The sequence below is a fragment of the Labeo rohita genome, chromosome 20 (assembly GCF_022985175.1).
Source record: "Labeo rohita strain BAU-BD-2019 chromosome 20, IGBB_LRoh.1.0, whole genome shotgun sequence".
Classification (NCBI taxonomy): domain Eukaryota; kingdom Metazoa; phylum Chordata; class Actinopteri; order Cypriniformes; family Cyprinidae; genus Labeo; species Labeo rohita.
Window position 1 is genome coordinate 17,268,142 of NC_066888.1, and position 27,260 is coordinate 17,295,401.

The window sequence follows — 27,260 nt, forward strand, 5'->3', positions numbered from 1 at the left end:
TGATTCTCCATATCCCAGAGGAGTGTTTAAAATGGACACAACCCTCAATCACATCATTATATTTAGCTTTAAAATCTATTTCTTCTGTGCGTCACTATAAGTTCAGCCATTCATTGCAGGTGTTTTCAACCAGACTACCACCCCAATCTAAAAAAAGACTTTGTCTAGCTATGTTATATATATATATATATATATATATATAATATTATTATTATTATTATTATAGAAAAAATACTATTTAAAATAATTGTTTTCTATTTGAATATATTTTGCAATGTAATTTATTCCTGTGATTCTGATTTGCTGCTCAAAACAACATTTATTAGTATTATGGTGAAAACAGAATTTTCTCAGGTTTCTTTGATGAATAGAAAGTTCAGAAGAACAGCATTTATCTGAAATAGAAGTCTTTCGTAACATTATAAATGTCTTTATCGTCACTTTTGATCAATTTAAAGCATCCTTGCTAAATAAAAGTATTCATTTTTATATTTCTTTCCCCCCCTATATGTATATACATATACACTGACTCCAAGCTTTTGAATGGTATAGTGTATAATGTTAAAAAAGCTTTTTATTTCAGATAAATGCTGATCTTTGGATCTTTCTATTAATCAAAGAATCCTGAAAAATTTGACTCAACTGTTTTAAATATTGACAATAATATTTGGAATAATAAGAAATATTTCTTGAGCAGCAAATCAGCATATTAGAATGATTTCTGAAGGATCATGTGACACTGAATACTGAAGTAACGATGCTGAAAATTTTGCTTTAATCACAATAAATTACATTTTAAAATATATTCAAATAGAAAACAGTTACTTAAAATTGTACAAAATTGCATTGTTTTTGCTGTACTTGGATCAAATAAATGCAGGCTTGGTGAGCAGAAGAGAATCTGCTGTTCAAAAACTTTTGACTGGTAGTGTATGTACTGTAAGACATTGCTTAGCCATTCAAATCACATTTTCATGTAAATACAATTGTGTGGATTCACGCAAAATAAAATAAAATAAAAAAGTCAAAAAAAAAAAAAAAAGTCAAATTTAAATATAGTCTTAAATTTGTACCTGAATGTTAATAGATGCACTTTCTGGTGAGCTGTCTCTTTTCCTCTTGTATGTAAATAAATTCCAAAATCGTCTCCATAGGATGGATGCAACCAAACACACACTTCCCACAATCCAAAGGTCCTTATCCTGCAAAAAGTTCTCCATGGCAACTACATTCACACTTATCCAGCTCCTTACAACCGCTGCCTTTTCTTTTTAACTTTCTTAAACTTTGCTTTAGCAGACTGTCTACCTCTCTTTCTTTTAACGCCAGTCCGGTTGTTGACATGAGCCGTAGAGGCGAGCTACGGGTTGCGAAAAGTGGGCAGTCACAGCAAAGGAGAAACGTGGGTAACGGGGAGAGAACGCTCCCACTCTTCCATATAAGGAGCAAAACATCTGTCAGTCAGCGAGACAAGAGGTGGACAGGTGGAACTCTGGCTCCACGGCAAACGGAGGGCAGTTAGCAGAACTCGATGTATCCTTTAACGTTAGACACAGCACTTAAAGTGCTCACTCACTTACACTCACACACACACACAATGGGGTGAATGGCACATGGTCTGTATAATCTGACACATCCATATGCGAGCAGCATACTCAGCATATCTCAGGTACACTGATACTCTAGAACATTTTAAAGAGAAATGGCAACTTGTCATAGATTCTCCACATGTGTGACTACTATAATCAGACTGGAGATATGTGCACGTGCACACTGACATTCAAACACACAGTAACAGCTATTCAAAACACCAAGGCTGCGTAATCACACTCACAATGCGATAAGAAATATGTTGGGGGGTGGATTCAATACCGTAACAGTAGCGATCTGATTTAAATAGACTGCAGTTCTTGGGTTACTTCTTTCTGAGTTTGCTTTGCACCCTATAGATCATCTGGCACAGTCACAATACACTGTAATATAAAATATACAGTAATACAAAATGACAAGTATTTATGAGAAAGAGTTTATATTATATAACAGATAATTATATAACAGAAGTTTGTGTTTGTGATGTTTGTGACATTTTGTGGTTGCACTGTATATTCTGAACATTTTAGCAGGAACATTATTACTAAAACACTGTTTCACAGTAATTTAATCTCTCTGCGCTTTAATAAAATAAAAAAATAAAAAACAGAAAATATGCATGGAAATCAGAGCAACATAAGCAGGAGATATCAATTTAATAATAACAGTAATATCGATTAATAATATTAGTAATATAATAAATATACTAATTTATTATATTAGTAATATAATAAATAATAATTAATAATATAATAAAGTTCTAAAGTTTGGGATCAGTAAGATGTTTTTTTTTTAAAGCCCTTTCTGCGCATCAAGGCTGGATTTATTTGACAAAAATTACTTAAAAAACTCATCATAACTCCAGTTTTCAGTGTCATATGCTTTAGAAATCATTTTAATATGCTGATTTATTATTAAAAGATTTATATTTGAAATAAATAATGTTCTTTTTAACAATTTACTCATCAAAGAATTCTGAAAAAAGAATCACAGATTAAAAAAAAATATTAAGTAGTTGTAGTTAACTTATAACACTGATAATAAATCAGCATAAATGATTTCTGAAGGATTGTGTGACACTGAAGACTGGAGTAATGATGCTAAAAATTCAGCTCTGAATCACAGGAATAAATTACATTTTAAAGTACATTAAAATAGAAAACTGTCATTTTAAACTGCAATAATATTTCGTAATATTACTTATTTCTGTATTTTTGATCAAATAAATGGAACAAAAGATATATGCATAAAGAGATATTCTTACTCAAAAAATTAATTCTAAACTTTTTTGTCTAAAACATTACTGATATAACATGAGAAATGTTATAAGTGTAATCATAAGACATGTTAGTTTTGTAAACCCTATTGAGTCAGCAAGCAATGCAATAAAATATTACACGAAATGGCGCCCCCTCCTGGACATTCAGTAAACATACACAGTGCCACAGCATGTTTATGGTATACATGACCTTGCTTCTTTTTTGAAGTTGATAAACGTTTTTGGGTGTGCTGGTATGTGTATGTTGGACTGTGTGTTAAAGTGTGCATGTGCAATCTCTATAAAAATAACCAGAAGTATGGCATAGGCTGTAAGTGAAGAAAGTATAAACATTTCAACAGAAAGTTAAACTTGTTTTCAAGTTATTTTTAAATTAACTGTGGTATGCTGTCAAATATCACAGACAATAATGACCTCAATTTGCAAAAACAAACTGGAAGTTTCTTCACAGTTATAATCTGGAGCGATTCATGGTAATACAGTGCCCTCTGTGGGCATATGTAAAACAGTACAACATAACTAGCTTAAAATAATATACAAAAAACTGATCTCTTTTACTCTACCATATACACTACTGTTTAAACTTTTAGGGTTGGTAGATTTCTAATATTTTTGAAAGAAGTCTCTTCAGGGCTGCATCTATTTAATCAAAAATTCATGAAAATAACCATTTTGTATTCGAATATGTTACAATTTTTAATTTATTCCTGTGACAGTGAAGCTGAATTTTCAGCAGCTATTACTCCAGTCTTCGGTGTCACATGATGCTTCAGAAATCAATCTAATATGCTGATTTTGTGCAATGTAATGTGTTTATGGAAACAGTAATACATTTTATCAAGATTCTTTGATTAATAAAAAGTTCAAAAGAACAGCATTTTAATGTCTTGCTGAATAAAAGTATTTATTTATTTCATATTAATAAAAAATCTTTCTGACCCCAACCTTTTGAACAGTAGTGTATACATACGTACAACAAAGTCTTGGTTTCAACAGACCAAAATATTGGCTTTATTCAAATTAACCACCAAAAGGCAATGTGGATAACCATTTAGAGTGTCAGAGACTAACCTGCTCCAGAGTCTTCAGCTGGACGTGTTTGAGCTCCCAGTAGCAGCGCATTCTTTCTACTCGTTCAAGGTGGCCAAAAAATGCAAGTCCACCCATGCCAAGCTCCCTGACACGTGCTTCCTCTCCCTCCATGGTTCTGTTATTAAGAAATGCAGGACATGGATGGGCAGCAGCTGTTTTATAAGACTTGGAACACGTCCTCTTCTTGTCTGCAGTAAACTTGGTATTATCTTATGAGCTGAAAACAGAAGAAAGAGATCAATCAATCACTCTGTCTGAAAAATCAAAGGCCTCAAAGCCTTTATGGTCCAGCTAATCCAGAAAGGCTGATATGCAAGCATTTTCACCCTGAAGTTCTGTGAATGTGTGAGATTTCCAACTATCCACCCTATTTTTCACGTAAGAGTGGGCATTTGTACATTTCATGGGTCTGGCTTCCGGTTTCACCCATTTCCAGCTATTTTTTTTTGTACAAAAAAGCTAGTTTTTCTGCTTGATATTGCAAATTGGTGTGTCTTACCATGTATATTGATGTATTATCTTAATTATAAACACACTGGTTTGTAGTGCAAACAGTTTTACCGTTTATTGCACGTTGGCTAATGAACCGAAAGTCTCGCTCATAGGCTTAAGTAGGTAAATTATATGAATGACTAGAAGTCAGTATATTATAGTATAGTATATTATAAATTAGAATTATAATAATGATTACAAATACCAGTTTGCAATATCAAGCAGCATAACAGCGGATGACACCAGAAGCTATGTCATTCAAGCTTCAAATCTCTTATGTTAAAAATAAACTGGATACAACACTTCAATAAACAACAGGTTAATGACGAGAAACTTACATTTAAGATACAATATTGCCATGACTTTGCCATGTCACTACACCAACAAAAATATAAGGTTTAAACTATTCACACAGACGATTTAAGGCTGGGTTCACACTAAAAGATTTTACAAATCTTATAAGATCTTCAAAATGTAAGAGGCCGCAAACATAAGGACCAAAAACCCTAGATTTAACCGTTTTGCTGTTATAGTGTGTGGTGTGCTACGATGTGACGAAGACAGCACACCACACACCAACAGATTTTCAACCGGAGTCCCGGCTGTGAATATGGAAAATCTCGCAAAATCTCTGGAGACTTGAGAATAAACATCACACAACAGTTCTCTAAGAGATTTATTTCAACGAGACAGTTTTGTTGCCTTATGTATGCCTTATGTACTTATACTGGAATCAACTGACAGACAATATTGTTTGGAAAAAGGTTTGGTTAATACCTAATCAATACTTTCTGTAATTACAAACAAGGTTAAGGAAGTATCATTCAAAATTATGCACAGGACTTAAAGTTACCCAGCAAAATGTTATTTGGTCAAATTTAAATCTGAAATTGATCTAGTTGCTCCTTTTGCCGTCCGTCTTCTGTCATTTCGCCTTTTGAATGGATATTGTTTCCTTTCACGTGATAATCCATGTTGAATGTTTACGATTCGCAACCTGGCCACAATTTTCAGATCTTGTAGGGTGTGCATCTTTAAGATTTCAGGGAAGAAAATCTGCAAAGATTCTCTTTATGTGTGGGCTGCAACCAGATTTCATAATCGGTTAGGATTTTAAAAATCCTAAAAAATAAATTAATTAAAATTCCTGTAGTGTGAGCCAGGCTTAATGCACAGACTGACAGAAAACACTGACATAGTTTTTTGAACGTGACAAGTTTATTGGTTCTTACCATTATTTTAATGTCACTTCCAGGAGCATGGATAATAATCCACATCTAATAGTCTATATCCATCTAGTCTGTAACATCTCTCTTTAGATATTATGGTAATTATTTTGTTTTTTTCTAGATGAGTGCATGGTATGAGTATGAGTGCAAGCATAGTGTTGGGTCAGTGAGCAGATGGAGGTCAGTGCTGACGTCTGGGGTGGGTAATGGTTGAGGTTAGCAGCTATAAGCAGCTTTATGGGGGTCAGATGGTCATTTTGTGCTTTTAACTTTAAACACTCATGCCAGGTGGTGACCCTCATTTTGAAAGAATTCTTTATACACAGAGAAAATAATTATTATGTCTTGTTTAAAGGTATGGACTTCTACAATGTGACTGTGAAAGATGGATGAGTCATGAATGTGCTAAAAAAAAGCACTGGGATTCAAAAAGATACAGAATGCAATATGATAGTAATAAAAATTATGTAATTTGTAATCCAAAAGCTATTGTTGTTTCACATAAATCATCTTACAATTTGTGCACCAAATCTGTCACCAATGATCTAGGCTGCATTTAGACATCAGCTCTACCTCAACATACTCTGATAAGAACTAAGCGTGTTGTTCTCTTTCCAAAGGATCAGTTGAGATGCCATTCTGCTCATAGCATGTTGATCCATCTGCATGCCCTGGGGTAACAGTAAGTCCTAGAGTGAAGTGATCCCCCTGGTGCTGGGACACCCCAGCAACAAGAACAACGCTCTATTTTCAAACCAGACACAAGCCTCAATCAGCTCTGGCGCCTGTGGCGAAGCATTATCCCCTAGAATGACATAAGAATGTTGGTTCTTCTCTATTAGTTTGATATTTTAGGTTCACTTTAGGTCTTTTTCAATAATGCCAAACACTATTATTTTGATATAGACGTGAACAAATCCCATGAAACGTTGCCATTTTTTCCGGTATGGTGCAATGGTTGCGTGACTATGTACCGTAATTGTGGCCTTGCTGTTGTATTCTCTGGTGCTGTGTTACAGAGTCTCAATTAAAAGGCTTTGAATGGCTTATGCTCCAGTGATGAAAGGCAAACTCTTTGACTCTCTGTCAGCACATCCCGAGATACTCTCAGTTACCAAACAGAATAGGTTTGTAGCAGTATTATCAGTGCCGGCATTTATAATATAAATATACATAAGTTCTTTCTGATTCTCAAGTTTGATTGGCTGAGAGGTCTTTTCAAGCATGTGATATACACCCAAACGGGAACCGTTTTACCATTTGTATCATTCTTCTTGCAGCATTTCTCACAGCGAGTGTCAGGGCGGATGCCCAAGTCCACTATAATATAGCTGCCACAGAATGTAGTTGTTTAGACTTAAAATATACAGTTTGTTAATAAAGATAATGCCTGTTTGAAACTTTGCTTTATCATTTCCGGTGATGTGAGCTACAGGGCGTCAGTGGCCATTCAGCACTCATGAACCTGCAGAGAGCAGCCTTACCTCCACCAGATCTTCTGGAATTTGCTGCTGGCTCTATAATAGTTAAATATGAGATATAATAAAATTTTGGGTAAATCTAACAGGCGGTCTTTGGTCTCATTAATCTATTATTTGTTCCAGAGCAAACAGTTGTGGCTCAGGATCTCATAACTTTATATTTTATATAACTTTAATGCTGTATATCAGAGCACTGCCTTTGTACTTTTGACTAAATTGCTTAGTAACTTTTATGATGGATGTTGGTGTTCACTAAATATTTTTCAATAAATAATATTTTATATAAAAAATTGTAGTATTTAATAATAGTATTTGGCATTGAGAAGCGGTCTGTGTTTAGTTACATTATTCTGCCATTAAATGGCAACAAGAGACGTACGGACTTTTATATTAAAAGACACTGAAACGGTTGTAAACACAGAAGTGTTTTTTTTCAACAACACCTTGCAGCCAACAAATGCACTGAACAGTGCAGCCATCAGAAATCACTCTTAACATATGAAAGGACAGTACAACAAAGATATAACAGAGTTCCTCAACAGACATTCAAACTAATGTGTTATTGTGAATATGAGATTGAGCTAAAGAATGAATGCTGATTATGATTGGAGCTAAACTCTGCAGGAAAGTGGACCTCGAGGGCCAGAGTTAAGAACCCCTGTTCAGTGTTGCCAAGTCCACAGTTTTACCGTGGAATTGAGCTACTTTAAAACTGTTGCGGCGGGTTGTTTTTCATGTCAGGGGGTTTAGCGTGATATGTATCCACTGGAATGTGAATTTTACTAGGGGAACCCCACCGAAATGCGACTGGGCTAGGTTTGAGTCGCAATTAGGCGGGTTTTGTTGTGAAAACCTGGCAACTCTGCCCCTGAGCGAACCTTTGGCCCTCTAGCTGTCAGTAAGTAAAAGTGCAAGCGTCTTGGAAGAACACTGTTTTGGTAACTATTCTGAGACCAATCTCACACCAATCTTTGTATCAGCCCTAGTCTCTCTAAACAGTAATAAAAAGAAAAGACAAAAAAAAAAACAACAACATGGTAACTAAACAGATTATATAATTGATTCTGGGGTTAGGATATTCCTTTGATAGGGCCCTAAGGGAATATATCATTACGTTAGCCCCCTAGCCAAGAACTCAGTGAGATTTTGGCAGCATGTTTCTTGGAACATAACTTCTTTGACGTCACTTCTTCTTAATTATTTTTGACTGACAGTTTTTACTTTAACATATGGTAGGGGAAATATTTGAGTTTTGAAGCTAAACCAGATTGCCTTACAACTCTGCCCAAAGAAAGAATATTTTATGAGAGTTTAAATCTATGTCTTGATGAACGAGGACAAGTCTGTTGTAAAATGAAAATAAATACAGTGACTAAAGCTTGCAGAGCCATTTTACATTGACACAGCAAGGAACGATTAATCTCTGATCTTATATCAACACCATCACTTTTGCAGCTGCCAAATGGACATAGCAGTACAGTGTAAAATTACACATCCTCCAATGCACTTTCCACTTATACCAATAAATTCAACACGAACATTTACCAATACACATGCATTTTGATCACGTTTAAGCATTTTATTCATTAGGCATGCTATACATGTGTTTGCATGTACAGGCTTGTTAATGCAACACCACAGCAGCTGTTACGTTCAGTAAAAGCATATATGATTGCAGTACATCTTACTATTGTAGCATACTTACTGTATAATATCATACTGTGATTCATCTTTTGGTTTCCACTTACATTTTATTAGAAAGGTCGTCAAGTCGCTCCGGAGGTTTTCTCTTTTCTCTTCCTTTTCTTGCAATAACACAATCTGTATCAAGGATGTTTAGCCATAAATCTGCGATCAGCCTCAGACATAGTGTCCTGTCCACATAGTACACACTGTGTAAGTGGCACACGGTCAAATAAGCAAGGAGAGAGAGAGTCTGTGGGATGTGGGAATGGATCAGCAAAGTCAGAGACGAGTCAAGTGTAAATGTGAGGTGGGGGTGGAGGGATGTAGGGGATAAGAGAAGCGCAGGGAGTGGGAAGGGGGTTAAACATGTTATTGTGGAGGGTGTGGAATTTCAGTGCCATGTGTTTCCCTTTCCTGTGTATATGTATGTGTTTGTGTGGAGAGTAAGGAGAATTTCACAACTGTAAATGCCAACAAACCAACCAAAGAACAAAAAGAAGGAAATTCAGTATCTACTATAAAACATATTTAAAAGGATGTCTTCTTCTTCTTCTTTTTTTTTTTAAATATCCCATTAATACTTAATTTTTGATTAACTGAATAGCATGAGGATGGTTGGGGAGGAATTTACTGACCAGAAGTCAACTTAAAGGGATAGTTCACCCAGAAATGAAAATTCTGCCATTAATTACTCACCATGTCATTTCACAAACCTGTAAGACTTTTGTTCATCTTCAGAACACAAATTGATGAAGTCCAAGACCTTTCTGACCCTGTATAGACAGCATGCAACATACATTTAAGGCCCAGAAAGGTAGTAAGGATAGTGCATGTGACATCAGTGGTTCATCCGTTATTTTACGAATCTATGAGAATACTTGTTGTGCGCAAAAAACAACAACAACAGCAAATAACGACTTTATTCAACAATTTCTTCTCTTCCATGTCAGTCTTAAACGCACAGTACCATGTATGCATGAATAAAGTCTTTATTTTGGTTTTCTTTGCACATAAAAACGACATGAGGGTGAGTAATGACATCATTTTTGGGTGAACTAACCCTTTAGGTTTGGTAAGTTAGGTGAATTAATATACATCTTTAAAGCAACTGTATGTAGTTTTGTGTATTTTTGCAATTTTGGAGCCCTCTACAGTTAAGTATGGAAGCCTGTTTCCGCCACTGAATAAAAAATAAAATAAAATTGCGAAAAAATTGCGAAATCTCACAATTCTGACTTTTTGTCTCGGAATTCCATGATACAAACTTGCAATTCTGACTCTCGCAATTGTGACTTTTTTCTCAGAACTGCTCAGAAGTTTATATCTTGCAATTCTGACTTTATAACATGCAGTTGCAATTCTGAGACCATATCAGTCTTTTTTCCTTCAAAATTGGACTTTATAACTCGCAATAACTTTGTATCTCACAATTCTGAGATAAAAAGCCAGAATTGCGAGATACAAAACTCGCAAGAGTTGTGACAGAATTGCGATTCTGACTTTATTTCTCACAGTTGCAAGTTTATATCTTGCAATTCGGACATTATAACTCGCAATTCTGACTTTATAACTCACAATTGCGAGTTAATATCTCACAATTCTGAGAAAAAAAGTCAGAATTGCAAGTTTGCATCACACAACTGTAAGAAAAAAGTCGCAAAGTTGCTTTTTTTTATTTTTTATCAAGTGGCGGAAATGGGCTTGCACAGTTAAGTAAGTGAAACTCATTGTTATAACTATTTCTCTATCGTTATTACAGTAAATAGCTGTACACGTATTGTTGCCATAAAACAATCTTTTCATATATACGTACAGACATTTTTTTTTTACAATTGCTTTAAGTATTCGTTGAAATGTTTAATGGAAGAAATATTTTCCTATAATACAAATGCCAATAATTCAGTCTGAAGCACCCGCTCTCTGACTTTTGAAGTCTAATAAACCTTTGTCTTGTCACTCGCAGTATTTATAGCCTTCAGCTGTGATTGAACCGTCAATGAGAAACCACCCCATGGACTAAGTCTTTAAGACTTAAATGTGCACTATTTTTGCAACAGTGCTGTGTCAATAATGCTGTTCGAGGTAGAGGTCAAATGTAGGCAAAATGGCAAATCCACATCTACAGATAAACAACAATTCATCTACTAGTGCCTTTGAGAATGGCAAATCTAGTGAGACAGAGCACCAGACAGAGGAACCAGGTCAAATTTGAGACAGTTCAACAGGTGATGATCTCTTCTCACTCTGTCCCTATAGTTAAAGCTATAAAGATTCCATTATTGTGTGGAAATATAGGTTAGCTATGCTATGGGCTGGCACTTGTGCTGTATATATGATGGATTGTGTTCTCATTGAAAATAGCAGGATCAAAGCCAAACTGCAGCTGCTCTTGTCTTTTCATAAACTTGTATGAGCATGTAATACATTTAAAAGAGTCGCAAGTCTACTTTTAAAATGTTTAATCTATAATATTTATTATTATTATTAATGTTGTTGTTGTTTTATTTATATTACATATTCATCAAGCTTGCAACATCACTTCTTTGGTTGTTTTGGGAATGAGGTCAAGGAAAGTGCATGTGTCTCTCTGTGTACCTCTGTGTGTTGGTAGGGTAAGTGTTTCAGGACATTTGCAGATGTTTGGTATGCCTTGGAAGCTGCGTGTGTGCCCGCCTGTCTGTCAGCCACAGAGCAATGTTACACACAGTATGTTCATAGCCAACCATTCCCCCCTTACTTCCACAGAGCACTTCTCGGTCCTCTTAGATACACATACTTACCCATTTAGTTAGGTATCTAAATGAGGACATAGCATAGATATCTATTGCTTTATATGAAGCTAATTGTTACACATGAATCATTTTCCAAACCCTAACTCTAACAGAAAACATTTGCATTTTGCATTATTAGTCAAATGCAGTATTTGCTATATTTATCAATCAATTTCTGAATTGGGGATGTCCCCATATGTCCCCAAAGGGAGGTCAAATTTAGCAAACTTCTGGGGACCTACTCGAGCTAATTAACAGTAAACACACACACACTGGTAGAAGTATGCATTGACTGTGAGGTGTGGAAACAGCAAACCATGGTGCTGACATGAAGAGTTTTATTTAAACCTCAATCTGTGCTGCTGTATGTGTGTAATTCAAGAGCAGCAATGCTGTGTGTTTGAATGTGTGTGTGTGTATATGTTTGTGAGTGATTGTCTGTCTGTGTGTACATAATATATCCACACAGTATCCTGCATATAGAACCAATAACTGCCATTTCAAATGTTATGGACATACTGTTTTATTAAATATGTGCTTATGCAATAAACTGCTGTACAAGCAAGATCCTATGAGACAAATTCAAAATGAAAGGAGAAAATGTTTTGAACAGCATTTTTTAAATGCCTTTTCAGTACATGCACTTGCATGCTAAAATTCTGCCATCTAGTGGCTCACAGATGTCATTATGCAGGGGCTCTTAAAATGTGCTCCTAAATTGTGCATCTAAAAAAAAGATATTACTGTAAAATCCTGTTGTGTCTATTTTCAGATTCCCTAAAATGGTGCATTGACACGGCGCTCCAGATTCACGCTAAATGCTGTTGCCGTAACACTTTGTTTCTCACAACTGTGAGTTTATATCTCAAAATTGAGACTTTTTCTTGCAAATGAACTGACTTTATTTAGCAGAATTGCGAGGTTTTTTTACCTTTCTATTTTACAAAGTATCAGGATGAAATATTATAGAAAAAATTAAGCAGCATAACTGTTTTCATCATTGATAATAATAATAAATGTTCTGAGTGTGTGTAGGGCTAACTTTAAGTTATCAAAACAGTGTCCAGTTTTCTCAATCTGTAATCTGTACTACTTACTATGCAATTATATGATACTGACATTGATAGTGAGGTAGTCAAGTTTATAATTATATAATTATAAATGTATACTTCCTTATCATGCCAATTATAAGTCCTGAAACAATTGATTGGTGTTATCTCTTAAGGTAGCAGCCTCAGGTAAACTGAAGAAATCAATACTCTATATGCATAATATATCAATCAGGAAAAAAATAACCATTTTGGCACATTTAAACACTGAACTGAAGAAGCATTTCAGAAAAACACTTCCTCCACAAACAAAGCCCCTATTGTGAAAGGCCTTTGACAAGGTTTTATTGCGCAGAACCTCTGATCCAACAGTGACTCACCCTTTATGCACAAAGTCCAACTGATTAGTCCAGAGCTGTCACATTCATTGAATGCATCTGCCGTGTGTTGCTGACAAAACAAGTGTATTTCCTATTGTCCACTCTCTCTCTCTCTGTCTCTCCATGAAAACACACTCAAACATTCCAACAAATACTTCATTCATTTTTTAACTTGGCTGCTTAAAAAGTTGCACATTATTCAGTAAAATAAGGGGGCACATGAAAAGGTAATAAAAGGGTGGGGGAGTGTGAGACTGACTCACCTGTGATATGTCTAACTTCTGCAGTTTGCCCGTCTAGCTTGTTCTGCGCTTTATGGGCGTTGCTGGTCCATTTATATCGCATGACTCTAGGGCAGGTTTCTCTTTCACACAGACGTACGTTTGGGACAAGCATCTTTTTAAAAAGGTAGGTAATACTTAATCAGTACACATACAATACTCAAAAACAGATGCTCGGAACTGGAGTGTCGTTTCCCATTGGAATAAACGCTAATGTATGTAATTTCGACTTCCGCGTTTGACAGCTGTTCTCTGACGTGTAATCAAACCTCTGCGCGCAAGAAAGATATTTAAGCTGTTAGGCGCATTATTAAACATGTTAAAACAAAAGGACATTATATTATTAGAATGGACAGCAGTCTAAAGTTATGTTTACTAACGCGGGACATTCATAAACCATATCAGTTTTTTATACTCTCTAAATCTGCTCAATACCCTTTTCTGTTTTTTGTCAAAATATTGCGCTATGTGAGTTTTAACGATGGGTGCATAAATTATGGGACTCTTTTTTTTTTCGTAGTGTCATCAGTCATGGAGGACCTCTCTCGTGCTAACAGTCTCTTCGCTCTGGATCTCTATCGGGCTCTGAGCGCGAAAAACGCTGAGGGAAACATGTTCTTTTCCCCACTGAGCATCAGCGCAGCCCTCAGCATGGTCTACTTGGGAGCCCGAGGAGATACTGCCACAGAAATGGCAAAGGTATGAAGTGTAAGCATGTCGAGAACAAGCAAAGGTCTGTGAGGGAGGTTTTTTTATTGTCAGTTGTGAATCTACAAATAGGTTCCATTCTGCACACATACAGTACAAACCGTGATTGGGAAATTCTGGTCGAAAACAAAACCACAACCCAAAACAAGAAGGAGAAAACATAACCCTGTTTGACAGAAAAAAATGGGGTGAGGCCCAGATGTCAAAAAGGTAAATATTTGCTCATAGTGTGACTCTGTGTGAGCTTAGCCCAAAGATGCATTTATCAAATTCAGACAATAGCACAGTTTGTTACCCAGTATAAGGCAGATTTGGTGAAAAACAAAACAAAACTTGCTTTTATTTAAAAAAAAAAAAATACAAAATACAAAAATTTAAATTAGGCCTAATAAATTTTAGGTTTGAGAATATATAGATGTAACTAAAAATGAATTTTGCAGTTATTTATGGCTTGACTCTGACTGCTGCAAAGCTATTGGTTACAGTACTGGGTAGGTATAGCCACTGCTGTTACATATTAACTGCATATAGAAGTAATGAAAATGTTCCAAGTTGCAACAGACTTCAGACTTCTAGCATACAACATCAATCTGTAAGTAAGTATATGTGACCCTGGATCACAAAACCAGTCATAAGGGTAATTTTTTCAAAATTGAGATTTATACATCATATGAAAGCTGAATAAATAAGCTTTCCACTGATGTATGGTTCGTTAGGATAGGACAATAATATAATGGCCGAGATACTATTTTTAGGAAGTATTTAAAAATCCGGAATCTGAGCGTGCAAAAAAATCTAAATACTGAGAAAATTGCCTTTAAAGTTCTTCAAATAGTGTTCTTAACAATGTATATGACTAATCAAAAATTAAGTTTTCATACATTTACAGTAGGAATTTTACAAAATATCTTCATGGAACATGATCCTTACTTAATTTCCTAATGATTTTTGCCATAAAAGAAAAATCAATAATTTTGACCCATACAATGTACTTTTGGCTATTTTTGCTACAAATATACCCCAGCGACTTAAGACTGGTTTTGTGGTCCAGGGTCACATATTTACATGCTCAGACTGAAACCAAATGCAAAGCATTTGACATGTATTGATGAACTAGACATAGCGGAACATTTCATTAGTCTAAAAGCACATGCAAACTGTGATACAACCAGTGAGCTACTGACTCAACGGAGAGAGGGAGAGCTGGAGTAGTGTAAACAAATGTAAACACATGATCACATCTGCACATACCTCTCTCGCACGCTTTTAGAAGGAGCTACAGACAGAATATTGCATCCAGATCTGAAAGAAAACACAGCTGAAATAGAGCTAGAACATATTCCAGATTTTAGCCACACAGCTAATTTGTGTCTGTCCTGATGTTGCTGCCATCATTTGTTTTTAGGTACAGGCTCATCTAGATAATGAATGTAAATGGCTTGGCTTGACAACAGACTTCAAACTCCAAAAACAATTAGATAAAAACCTTGATTTAGTTTACTTCTCGTAATAAATGTACTCAGAACAGGCTCTTCGGTGAACACCCTTATTCTGTAAAACATACCATAGGCATTTATGTGCGAACTTCTCTTTCTCTTGCAGGTTTTGTCCTTCAGTTCTGTCTCTGATGTTCACTCTCAATTTGAGAGCCTCACCTCAGCAATCAACAGTCCATCAGCTTCATACATCCTCAGACTGGCCAACCGTCTCTATGGAGAGAAAACCTACAGCTTCCTACCTGTGTGTTCATTCTGCCTTTAAAAATAGGACATTTCAAAGCTAGGCCTTAGATTTATGTTCTTTTTTCCACCATCTTGTGGACTTTTTTTGTTGATTGTTGTTTTTTGTCCTGCAGGAGTATTTGGACTCCACTCTAAAGCTGTACCATGCTGACCTTCAGGCTGTGGACTTCATTGGAGCATCTGAAGAGTCACGACAACTCATTAATTTATGGGTGGAAGAGCAGACAGAGAGTGAGAAGATCAGTTCTATATACAGTCCTATTTCAGATTAAAGAATCAGTTTGGGCCTGTTGATAAAATGCAAACTTGTGCTTTTTAGATAAAATCAAAGATCTTATCAAGCCGGGAATGGTGACCGGAATGACCCGACTAGCTCTGGTTAATGCCATCTACTTCAAAGGGGACTGGCTGCAGAAATTTAATGCTCAAGACACTAAAGAAATGCCATTTAAAATAAACCAGGTCTGTTTGCAAAATATAGTACAATTACAGATGTATGTGTTTTTTGTGTTTTTCATCAGTATGTGCATCTGTCTTCCATCAGAATGAGCACCGGCCAGTGCAAATGATGTACCAGAAGAAAAAGTTCCCCTTCAACTATGTCTATGACCACCGCTTGCAAGTGCTGGAGTTGCCATACGTAAAGGAAGAGCTCAGCATGCTGATCCTTCTTCCTGAGGAAAGACAGGACGGCTCTGACCCTCTTCTGAAGGTCAGCAAAACGTTTTTGTATAGATCTGCTTGACTTGATGATATTGTTATCGTGTATATATTCAGAGATTTAAAAAATTTGCGCATGTGTGTTTGACAGCTGGAGAGCGAGCTGACCCTTGATAAGCTGCATGAATGGACCAACAGAAACAATATGGACATCCATACAGAGATCATAGTCCACTTGCCAAAGTTCAAGCTGGAGGTTGAGAGCTCCTTAGCTGAAATATTGATGGGGATGGGAATGACCTCTGTGTTTCAGGGTCCAAAGGCTGATCTGACAGGCATGAGCAGTCAGGGTGGTCTTTTCCTTTCGGCAGTGGCCCACAAGGCCTTTGTGGATGTAAATGAAGAAGGCACAGAGGCGGCAGCCGCTACGGCAGGCATTATAGCATTCTGTATGTTACGAGAGGAGCACTTCATGGCAGATCACCCCTTCTTGTTCTTCATTAGGCATAATCCCACCAACAGCATCCTCTTCTTCGGCAGATTCAGAGGCCCATCTTAAATATGTGATGTTTGTGTCTAACACCAAAATAAACAATAAATACTAGTATTTAGATGTCAATAATTCACATTTTGTATTATTTTTTTGTGTTTTTTAAGAGCACCACAACACAAAGATAAAGTTTTGAATTTGGATTGAGATGAAAACACTAATTTAAAGTTGAAATTTAGCTGGAAAATGATGGCATACAATGCAACACATTTTTGATAATGCTTTTATTGACTAGCACAAGAATTCTCTTGCAAATTCACTAGCTGGGACAACACAGTAAATCAAAATCCAGAGTCAGGCTGACATTACTTTTTCAATGTGTAAAAAATCTAAACAGTTGGAATAGTTTATATCATCATATAGATAAGCACATTGATTCTTCTGGTTCCTTTCAGTTAGATATAATTTGTTACTATAAAGGTAAAACTATGTCAGTGAATTATTTTATTCATAAGCAAAAATGGTCAAATTCACAGTCTTCTTTTCCACATTTTTTAATTTAAATTGACGCGTTTGTTAAATCTCTTAGGTTCATAAAAAAAAACAAGAAAAGTAACAGATTTTTGAAATACAGTTTGTTTGTGAAACTTTACAAGGTGTGATGGGATTTTTTTTTTCTTGTAGAGGTCCTATTTGTTCTGTCTTTTATGTATCTGTTTCTTGTTTGATGCATAGACCTTGCAAGTGTGGTTTTTAAGACAGGCTGTATATCTCTGTAGAATGCTTCTACAACCATTGAGGTGTTTTGGCTAGTTTTAGCGGTGGACGATTAGAGCTCTCCAATTCAATTACAGAGCTCTGCAATTAAACATAGCCTATTTAATGTAAAAAAGAATCATAGAACTCTTTAATTGAATTTAGCAGAAATTAAATGAAAGGGCTCTCTAATTGGAATTCTTTCCAGTAAAATTTTACTTAGAGAGCTAAGAATTCAATTGTACAGCTTTCAAATTGTAATTCTTACTACACACTAAAACATGCTGGGTTAAAAACAACCTAACTTGGGTTATTTGGCAACCCAGCTCTGGGCTGGACAGAACACATGCTGGGTTATTTTGACTCAGCTGGTTGGGTTGAATATTTTAGCCAACATACTGGTTTGTTTTATTTAAGTCAACTATTGTTTAAAAATTATTATATTGCTGTCTTAAAATATTCTGGAAATTAAAAATCACACACAGAATTATAGAGGCAACAAATTAAGCAAGAACACCCATGGACAAAAATATAAGACAAATTGAATTTATTTGGGTGAATACAGCATAGTTTACAATATTACATACATTTAAACTCATTTAACAAAATCTAAGCCGGTGATGGGCTGCTGTTCGCCGTGGGATCTATGAACCTCAGACCACTGCCTCGCATTTCACTAAGATGCCTGCCCACAAACAAACAGTACTGAGATTAAAGAACATATTTTAACATCAAGTTAAATTAAATTCAGTATTATAATGAATAAAATCAATTTATATTACACAAGGTGACTGACATCTCATTGTTGTATGTTGCGTTTTGTAAAATAATATAATTTACAGCACAGTACCCTGGTGAAAAAACCAGCATATGCTGGTAGGTATGTTCTGATGCTGGGATGCTGGTTAGGTAGGTTTTGATGCTGGTTTAAGCTGGTCCTTTGCTGGTTTATGCTGGTCCTTAGCTGGTTTAAGCTGGTCCTTTGCTGGTTCATGCTGGTCCTTGACCAGCAACATGACCAGCAAAAACCAGCACAGGACCAGCTTAAACCAGCATCAAAACCTACCTAACCAGCATTCCAGCATCAAAACATACCTACCAGCATATGCTGGTTTTTTCACCAGAGTAAAGACTTAAGAAAGAGCTTTTTAATCATAAAAGTTACTAGTAAGTACTGGAAAGCTCTCTAATATGCATTGGCAGTAGTAAAGACTGAATTGTAGAGCTCTGTGATTTAATTCTTACTGGTAAAAATCCAATAGAGGGTTTGCACCAACATCATATTCTGGTAAATTACCCGGATGCGTGGCCATTGCGGCAATACTCATATGTAAACAGAAGCATTGATTGCACGGTTAGTGTACCACTGAATATGTTGTTCTGCTGACTAAACCACGGAAAATGTGTGGGAGCTGCTAAATCATATAGAAAAGGACTTAGTAAGCAGGAGAGGTCATTTTATTTTGACAAACTAAAGTTATACGGGGCTTAACGTAAGCAGCCATAGTGTTTTCTTTGTTACTGCTGTACACAAAGACGCGCTACGCTTTATAATGCGTTATACAGATGCTAGATGAAAAGAAAACTCCATGTAAACTTTTTTGAAAACAGACAGTAACCCTCAGAGACACAGTCATATAAACTCCTACTCCTAATTCATTGTTTAGGAGTTTCTTTCAATATTTCATGCATCGTGAACAGTGAGATTGATTTGCCTGCTACAGTATTTTTTCCTCTTTATGTCCGTCTTCAGCTGTTAACGGCTTTTTGCAGACTAAATATAATAAAAACATAATATTTCCAAGCAAGTGACATTTTGGAACATGAATGCAGTGTACGACTTGCACCGGCCACAGGGCAGTTCATATTGTCTAGCCCTGTAATAGGTGGTAAACATCTATACGATCTGCGTCCTTTATCGCGGACTGATGACCCGACAGTTCTTCCTTCTATTTTTTATTCTGACATAGTGAGATACTTTCGTTTTTTCGCCAAGCCCATTCACGAGTTCCGTTCTGTTCATTGGCATTGACTTCCGGATTGATGAGGTAACGTGAAAACATTCTATTATGACGAGTAACGCTGGGAACGTTTTAAGCTAAAACGGCCTGCCATATTACAACACGGGGCAGAGCCCCCTCTAGTCAGCACCCACCCCGAAATAAAGCAACAACACCCTTAAATCAGTGCAGCTGATTTTAGAACATCCAGAAATATTTTCAACACGCAGCCTACTACAACACTTTACAAACGAATGCAGTGACGGTGTCGAACCAACGAAGAGAACAACTGAATTACGCCGAAAGACATCGTTAATAAAAGTAAAATACTACACTTTTTCTACTTTTGAAAGATGGTTGCATAAAGTATTATACTCACAATTGTTGTTTTAGTATTTTTCGCAGTGTCATCAGTCATGGAGGATCTCTCTCGTGCTAACAGTCTCTTCGCTCTGGATCTCTATCGGGCTCTGAGCGCAAGAAACGCTGAGGGAAACATGTTCTTTTCTCCACTAAGCATTAGCGCAGCGCTCAGCATGGTTTATTTGGGAGCCCGAGGAGAGACATCTGAAGAAATGGCAAAGGTATGAGCAATAAATACGTTAGCATTGGTGCCAGTAATTTTAGTCTAGTTTCAGTTCCAGTTTTTTTACATTTTTTTTTTATCTAATTACTTTTCTTCTTTTTGGAGGTTTTGTCCTTTAGTTCTATTTCTGATGTTCACTCTCATTTTGAGACCCTCACCTCAACTATCAACAGTCCATCAGCCTCCTACAGCCTCAAACTTGCCAACCGTCTCTATGGAGAGGAAACCTGTAACTTCTTACCTGTGAGTCCATTCTGCCTTTAGTATTGAGATATTTTGATTCTCTGTGTGTTTTGAGAAACCGTCTTTCTTTTGTGCTGCAGGAGTATTTGGACTCCACTCTGAAGCTGTACCACGCTGAACTTCAGGCTTTGAACTTTATTGGAGCATCTGACAAGTCAAGACAACTCATTAACAAATGGGTGGAAGAGCAAACAGAGAGTGAGAAGATCAGCTCCACATAGCTCTGCTACAAATAAAAACAATTACATTTCATGTATTTTATCTAAAAAAAAAACACACACATATGAAGCAACAACCCTTGTGTTTTTCCAGATAAAATTAAAGATCTTCTCAAGCCGGGAACGGTGACTCGAATGACTCGACTAGTTCTGGTTAATGCCATCTACTTTAAAGGGAACTGGATGCATATATTTAAAGCAAGAGAAACTAAAGAAATGCCATTTAAAATAAACCAGGTACTTTCCATTTTTTATTTTAAGGAATGGAACAGAATAGGCAAACTGGAAATCACTTTTAAAACCTTTTGCAAGTGATTGTGCTTACCCACTGTTGCAAGAGTTACTTGTAAGTAGCTCTTCCAACACCAACACATGCACTAACCATAAATAATAACTTAATTTTGTATATATTATGCATATCTTAATTTAATTGCATTTGTTTTTAAGAATGAGAGCCGGCCTGTGCAAATGATGTACCAGAGTAAAAAGTTCCCCTTCCGTGGCATCCCAGAGTATGAACTGCAGGTGCTAGAACTGCCTTATAAACAAGAGGAGCTCAGCATGTTGATCCTTCTTCCAAATGAAACTCAGGATGGCTCTGACCCTCTTCTGAAAGTGAGCAAAATTGCCTTGATCAGACAAAGATGAATAGTTTTGATCCTGTGGAGTAGTTTGGTGCTGTGTATGTCATTTTTCAGCATGTATGTCTATGTGTTTGACAGCTGGAGAGCGAGTTGACCCTTGACAAGCTGCTTGACTGGACTGAAAGAGACAAAATGGCCACTTCGATGACTATCAGAGTCCATTTGCCAAAGTTCAAGCTGGAGGTTGACAGCTCCCTATCAGAAATACTGCAAGAGATGGGGATGAGCTCTGTGTTCCAGGAAACAAAGGCTGATCTGACAGGCATGAGCACTCAGGCTGGTCTCTCCATTTCAGCAGTGATCCACAAAGCATTTGTTGAGGTGAATGAGGAAGGCACTGAGGCAGCAGCAGCCACTGCAATCTGTTTGCTTGGCCGTGCCCGTGCCCGTGAGCGAGAATTTCAGAGTTTCAAAGCAGATCATCCCTTCATGTTCTTCATCAGGCACAACCCCACTAACAGCATTCTCTTTGCTGGCAGATTCAGAGCTCCATCCTAGAAATGTGGTGTTTTCTGTCTTTTAAACCCAAATTAAGAAATGTGTTTTTCTCAGAATGTTTTATCAAATAAATCAATTACACAATATGCACTTGTTTTTGTCTCATAGGGCTATTCTTATTAAACGGTTTCATGATAACAACATCTTTTAGAAAACCCAGTGAACATTTTGAACACATTACAATATTTTTTAAACGTTTGCAGCTGGGCACAGCAGTGAATCGACCTGAGCTGTTGAACCAAAGTAAGTAAAATTTATTTATATATATCACCTTTTACAGAAAAGGAGGAGTCAGGGCTTTACAATAAAGTATGACCAAAACAAAATGAAACAAACTATACAAATATCACAAGAATTCAACAACAGCTAAACCATATTGTTAATTAAAAGCTTGTCCAAAAAGATGTCTTTAAGTGTTTTTTAAAAGATTCTACAGAACCCATAGTTCTCAGTCGTGTATATAACAACACAAAAAGCACGGTCGCCTCTTGTTTTGAGACATGTTCTAGGAATAGTTAAGAGGTTTTGGTCAGAAGACCTCAAAGACCAGCCAGGGGAGTGTGTATTTAGTAGATCCTGGATGTAAGTGGGTTCCTGACCATGAAGAGCTCTAGAAGTAATAACCAAAATTTTAAAAATCACTCTAAAACCAATAGGAAGCCAGAGAAGGGCCATGGACATCAGTCAGACACATAAACTGCTATAGCATACATATAGTATGTATATATATATATATATAATGACTTATCCAAGTATAACAAAAGGAAAAAGTATTAAGATTTTAAACATATTAAATCAAGATAATTGTTTTACCAAGTTCAAGACTGATGATGATTCTTCAAGATACATTTTTAATTGTAACAATTCACAATTTATCTATAGAGTGCAACAGCCACAATTGTGAGGGTAAAAACAGTTACATTTGTTTAACTTCAGAAAATGTTCTATTATTCAACATGCAATACCAAACATGACCACACGGAGATGTCAACAGACCACTACTGCTGGTGTTTGGGTTTTTATTCGCAGCAGTATCTTTACTCATGGAGGATCTCTCTCGTGCTAACAGTCCCTTCGCTCTGAATATCTATCGGGCTATAAGTGCACACAACGATGCGAAACATGTTTTTTTTTTTCCACTGAGCATCAGCATGGTCTACTTGGGAGCCCGTGGAGACACTGCCAAAGCAATGTCTGATTGAGCACTAAAGATGCACAGACTAGTAAATATTGCATGAAATAAACGTATTTTACCTGGACATAATGGCCTTTTCCTTTGTAATTCTCATTTTTCTCAACTATAAATCTCATTACAGTGTAAAACAACAATGTAATACATTGTTCATAAATGCTAAACACTCAGTTAAAAACATTATTTTCATTAGTGAAAAATAAATTCACTAGTGAAAAATAAATGTGTTTGAAATACATTTATTTTATGCTGAGTATACTATAAGTATAAATGGTTGCATTCTAAGAATTTGAGTACCTGCATGTTTCTCAACTCCAGAAGAGAGACGATTTTTAAGGGAGAATGATTCAGATGTCTCAAAAGCTAAAATTAATGTGAATTACATATTGTCTGTTTCCTGACTGATTTGTAGATATTTAAGAGGAACAAAGAAGTTGAAAGGAAAAGTGCCATCTAAAACAACAAGGCAAATGGCACAGAAGAAACTGGTTGAAGTGAACCCAAGTTGCCACTCTTTGCAAAGTGAAGGATTTTCAGTGGAATTTCTGAAATGTAAGACATACACACATACCAAGATCTCCTTTTTTTCTTTTATCTACACTGCCGTTTAATAGTTTGGGATTAGTAAGATTTTTTATGTTTTTTTTATATGTCTCTTCTGTTCATCAAATCTGCATTTATTTGATCAAAGATACAGAAAATAACTGATAAACTAAAAAAGGAAATAAAAAAATGTAATGTTGTGAAATATTATTGCAATTTAAAATATAGTTTTTTCCTCTATTTCCTAATTTATCTATTTATTTATTTATTTTGGAACCTGTGATACTTTTTTCAGGATTCTTTCATGGAAAAAAATGTGTGTGTGTGTGTGTTTTACTTTTGTCCAACAAGTATGTGTTAAACTGAATAGTTTACTGTTTACTGATTGTAGACTTCTATTGTTAAATAAGATTTTTATTTTCTGTTTTCTATTTGTGGAGAGGTAATGTAACTTCACTTCCTGTGGATTTTCTTTCTACAGGATTTTCCTGTATTTTTACAGTAAGTTAGTGGCAGCAAGGTTGCCAGCAAGTTACTGTAATTTGTTTTACAGCAATGTACTGTAATGCATCTTCACAGTATCTAGAACAATGTACTGTATACTGTCAAAACAGTATTGTACTGTATTTTTACAGTACTTTGTAATTTTGTTTCTACTTTGATTATTGTGTAATTATTATTGTGTACCCCTGCTCAGATATAAAAAGTAATGCAAAATTAAACGCCATAAAAAGTAGCGTAATTAGTTACTTTTTTTAGTGAGTACCTCAATATTGTAATGCATTACTTTTAAAAGTAACTTTCCCCAACACTGCATTTTAGTATGGTGTTTACTACCCAGAGTAAAGTGCATCAACAATTTACACCCATGAAAGCATTTTAAGCATGCAAGAATATAAATGAAAAAAAAAAAAAAAACAGATTCATTTTGAGGGCTGGATTGGGAATCAATGTCCTAAGAGGAAACTTGATTTATCTTAAAAATATCTAAAAATTAAATCTTAAAATTAGCAAAAACAACAAGTGTCTCATAACCATCTCCCCCTAAACGCAGAGCATGTGGGTGGTGGCAAACAAGCCACTGACCCTGTGAAGTCCTCCATTTAAACATTATTTTTGACTGAATGAAGCTGTTGACATGCACGAATGATGGCCATCATTCTGCAACACCGTCCTAATCTTCTGCTCACTTCCTGTCTGGCAGTATATTTATTCCCATCAGTGGTGAAACTGAAACACAGACAAAACACACACAAGACCTGTTATTCAATGCACCAAGAAAAATGAACGGACAGCATGGGGAAAATAGTGAGTAAAAATTCTGTAGCATAGATGAAACAGATAAACTGCCTGCTGTTCTTCAAAAAAAAAAAAAAAATCCTTCAGGTCCCACAAATTCTTTGGTTATTCAGCATTTTTGTGTATTTGAACCCTTTTCAACAATGACTGTATGATTTTGAGAACCATCTTTTCACACTGAGGACAACTGAGGGACTCATACAACTACTACAGAAGGTTCAAATGCTCACTGATGCTCCAGAAAAGATCTGGGTAAATTTAACTTATTTTGTCTTCTGCCAAACATGTAAGTACAGTATCTTCTGAAGGGCAGTTCTGACTTAAAAATATGATATTCAGGCAAAATAAGAAAAATGTACATATCTTCAAAAGTTTTCACCCCTGGCTCTTATTGGATCATTTTTCCTTCTGGAGCATCAGTGAGCGTTTGAACCTTCTGTAATAGTTGCATATGAGTCCCTCAGTTGTTCTCAGTGTGAAAAGATGGATCTCAAAATCATACAGTCATTGTTGAAAAGGGTTCAAATACACAAAAATGCCTGCAACTAAAAAAAAGAATTTGTGGAACCTGCAAGATTTCAGCAGGCAGGTTAATGGTTCAGAACAAACAAGGGACTCATGAACAACTATCACTAAACCAAAAAAAACAGCTCTGGATCATTCAGGTAACAGCACAGTATTAAGAATCAAGTGTATGAAAACTTTTGAATGTGGTCATTTTATATTTTCTCTTGTGGACTATATGTAAAAATCTTTTATTTGAAATATCTTATTCAGGTCAGTACTAAATAAAAATAGTATGCACTTTGTATGATAAGCCCTCTTAGTTTGGTAAGATAATTAACATTTCACAGATTCTGCAAGGTGTATGTAAACTTTTGACTTAGACTGTAAATAAAAATTAAATAAATTTAAATAATACTTACAAAAAAACTGCCTTGTGACAGCATTGCCCTTCCCAGGGTGCAAAGACAAGTGGACCACACTGTAGAGCTGCAAGAAATCAAATAAATTTGACTAAATAATGTGTTAGCCTACTTGTTGACCATGTATAGGCTAAAGTCATATAGACTATTGCCTATACATGTGTATTTCATACACTCCAACACTACATCAGAGTAAAAATACACATATTATGCTTGACATTGCTGAAGATTTTGGGATGCATTTTACTTTTCTTTGACTACTAGATCATTAGTAACTGATAAAAGTAATTGTCCACTAATCATATTTTTATTATCATAAATATTTTTATCAATCCCGATGCTACAGAACTGGTCTTCCGCCTAAATAACGTTAGTTAATAACCTGTAACGTTACCAATATCTCTGACCCCAAACCACCCATTTACATCAAAAGTGTAAAATATAAATGCATATGTTTAGAATTCTGTTATTGTTCATATTCACCGTTAATTGTTAATAGTTTTGGTTTCAGAATTGTAACCATTCCAATTATTTTGTAAATATTTGTTAGAATATATATTTTTTAAAGGATCTGTAAGAATAAATAAAAATTGTTTTAATGGTTCCTTGTGGTCCTGCAGATTATTAAAAGTACACTTGGAATTATTTATATTATTTGTAAACCAGCTAAGACCAGCCTGACCAGTTTAAACCAGCTAAGACCAGCCTGGCTGACCAGCTAAAACCAGCTAAGACCAACCAGGGGTGCGTTTCCCAAAACCAACTATGGTCGCAAGTTCTGTCGTTACCAATAGAGTTCAGTGGACCTAACCACCATAGTTAGCTAACGATGCTTTTGGGAAACGCACCCCAGGCTGACCAGCTAAAACCAGCTAAAAAAAAATTAAAACCCCTAAAAACCCCTTTAAAACCAGCTTGATAAACCAGCTACAACCAGGCTGTGAGACCAACTTAAACCAGCTTGACCAGCTGCGATGGCTGTGTAACAAACGTTCTGTTTTGTGTTGCATTCTGTGTCATTTATTGTGAAGCAATATTCATATCAGTGTTCTGATAGCTGTTAAATCAGCACATTAAACCTTACATTTATTCTCATTGATTTCTTTCTTTCTTTCTTTTTTAACACATTTATATAGTCATTTTTCCATAACCCTTTTAAATGCTGGCAGTCTCTTTCGTACGGTGAGGCCTTGCTATAACACACGTATTTTTTCCATCAAATTTTCTTGTTATAACGAGATGATGATCTTTTCCCGTAAAAACAAGATGTTATGTAATTTTTTTTCCCCCGTAAAACCAGGCTTGGAACATTTCTTCTAGCCACAACCCTTCCTAAGGAGTCATGAGCCAGGATACACAGGTGTATCCTTTTGGGGAAGTGTTTTACTGAACGTGGCGCACATATAAATTCTCCTCCCCCTTCAC

The 27,260-nt window shown here is 35.9% G+C and overlaps 3 protein-coding genes across 4 annotated transcripts in view; 2 read left to right on the plus strand and 1 right to left on the minus strand.

Moving 5' to 3' along the window:
* Positions 1-9,111, minus strand: part of mylk4b (myosin light chain kinase family, member 4b) — a 29,800-nt gene extending 20,689 nt beyond the window's left edge. Inside the window, exons 1-2 of one of the 2 annotated variants that reach the window (XM_051138857.1) lie at positions 8,912-9,111; positions 3,941-4,178 (exon numbers count right to left, since the gene is read on the minus strand). In XM_051138857.1, the coding sequence (XP_050994814.1) occupies positions 3,941-4,072 (132 nt within the window). In that variant the 5' untranslated portion in view covers positions 4,073-4,178; positions 8,912-9,111. Of the gene's footprint in view, positions 1-1,073; positions 1,362-3,940; positions 4,179-8,911 lie in introns of those variants that run through there. The other variant, XM_051138856.1, reaches the window with a different exon arrangement.
* A 4,193-nt stretch (positions 9,112-13,304) lies between these two features.
* On the plus strand, positions 13,305-17,066 carry serpinb1 (serpin peptidase inhibitor, clade B (ovalbumin), member 1). Its single transcript, XM_051138076.1, has 7 exons — positions 13,305-13,457; positions 13,851-14,029; positions 15,641-15,778; positions 15,894-16,011; positions 16,100-16,242; positions 16,325-16,492; positions 16,592-17,066. The coding sequence occupies exons 2-7, from the start codon at positions 13,862-13,864 to the stop codon at positions 16,997-16,999; spliced, it is 1,143 nt and encodes a 380-aa protein (XP_050994033.1). The 5' UTR covers positions 13,305-13,457; positions 13,851-13,861; the 3' UTR covers positions 17,000-17,066.
* A 3,036-nt stretch (positions 17,067-20,102) lies between these two features.
* LOC127182658 (leukocyte elastase inhibitor-like) lies at positions 20,103-21,949 on the plus strand. The gene is made up of 6 exons (XM_051138070.1): positions 20,103-20,270; positions 20,378-20,515; positions 20,596-20,713; positions 20,828-20,970; positions 21,181-21,348; positions 21,456-21,949. The coding sequence occupies exons 1-6, from the start codon at positions 20,103-20,105 to the stop codon at positions 21,873-21,875; spliced, it is 1,155 nt and encodes a 384-aa protein (XP_050994027.1). The 3' UTR covers positions 21,876-21,949.
* Positions 21,950-27,260: the final 5,311 nt, after the last annotated feature.

What these genes read in the sequence shown, in the direction of transcription:
- serpinb1 (XM_051138076.1), top strand. Translation starts at nt 13,862, where the DNA reads ATGGAGGACCTCTCTCGTGCTAACAGTCTCTTCGCTCTGGATCTCTAT. An exon ending in CTGCCACAGAAATGGCAAAG is followed by an intron (nt 14,030 to 15,640) that starts GTATGAAGTGTA and finishes TTTCTCTTGCAG; the next exon opens with GTTTTGTCCTTCAGTTCTGT. An exon ending in TGCCATTTAAAATAAACCAG is followed by an intron (nt 16,243 to 16,324) that starts GTCTGTTTGCAA and finishes GTCTTCCATCAG; the next exon opens with AATGAGCACCGGCCAGTGCA.
- LOC127182658 (XM_051138070.1), top strand. Translation starts at nt 20,103, where the DNA reads ATGGAGGATCTCTCTCGTGCTAACAGTCTCTTCGCTCTGGATCTCTAT. An exon ending in AAACCTGTAACTTCTTACCT is followed by an intron (nt 20,516 to 20,595) that starts GTGAGTCCATTC and finishes TTTGTGCTGCAG; the next exon opens with GAGTATTTGGACTCCACTCT. An exon ending in TGCCATTTAAAATAAACCAG is followed by an intron (nt 20,971 to 21,180) that starts GTACTTTCCATT and finishes TTTGTTTTTAAG; the next exon opens with AATGAGAGCCGGCCTGTGCA.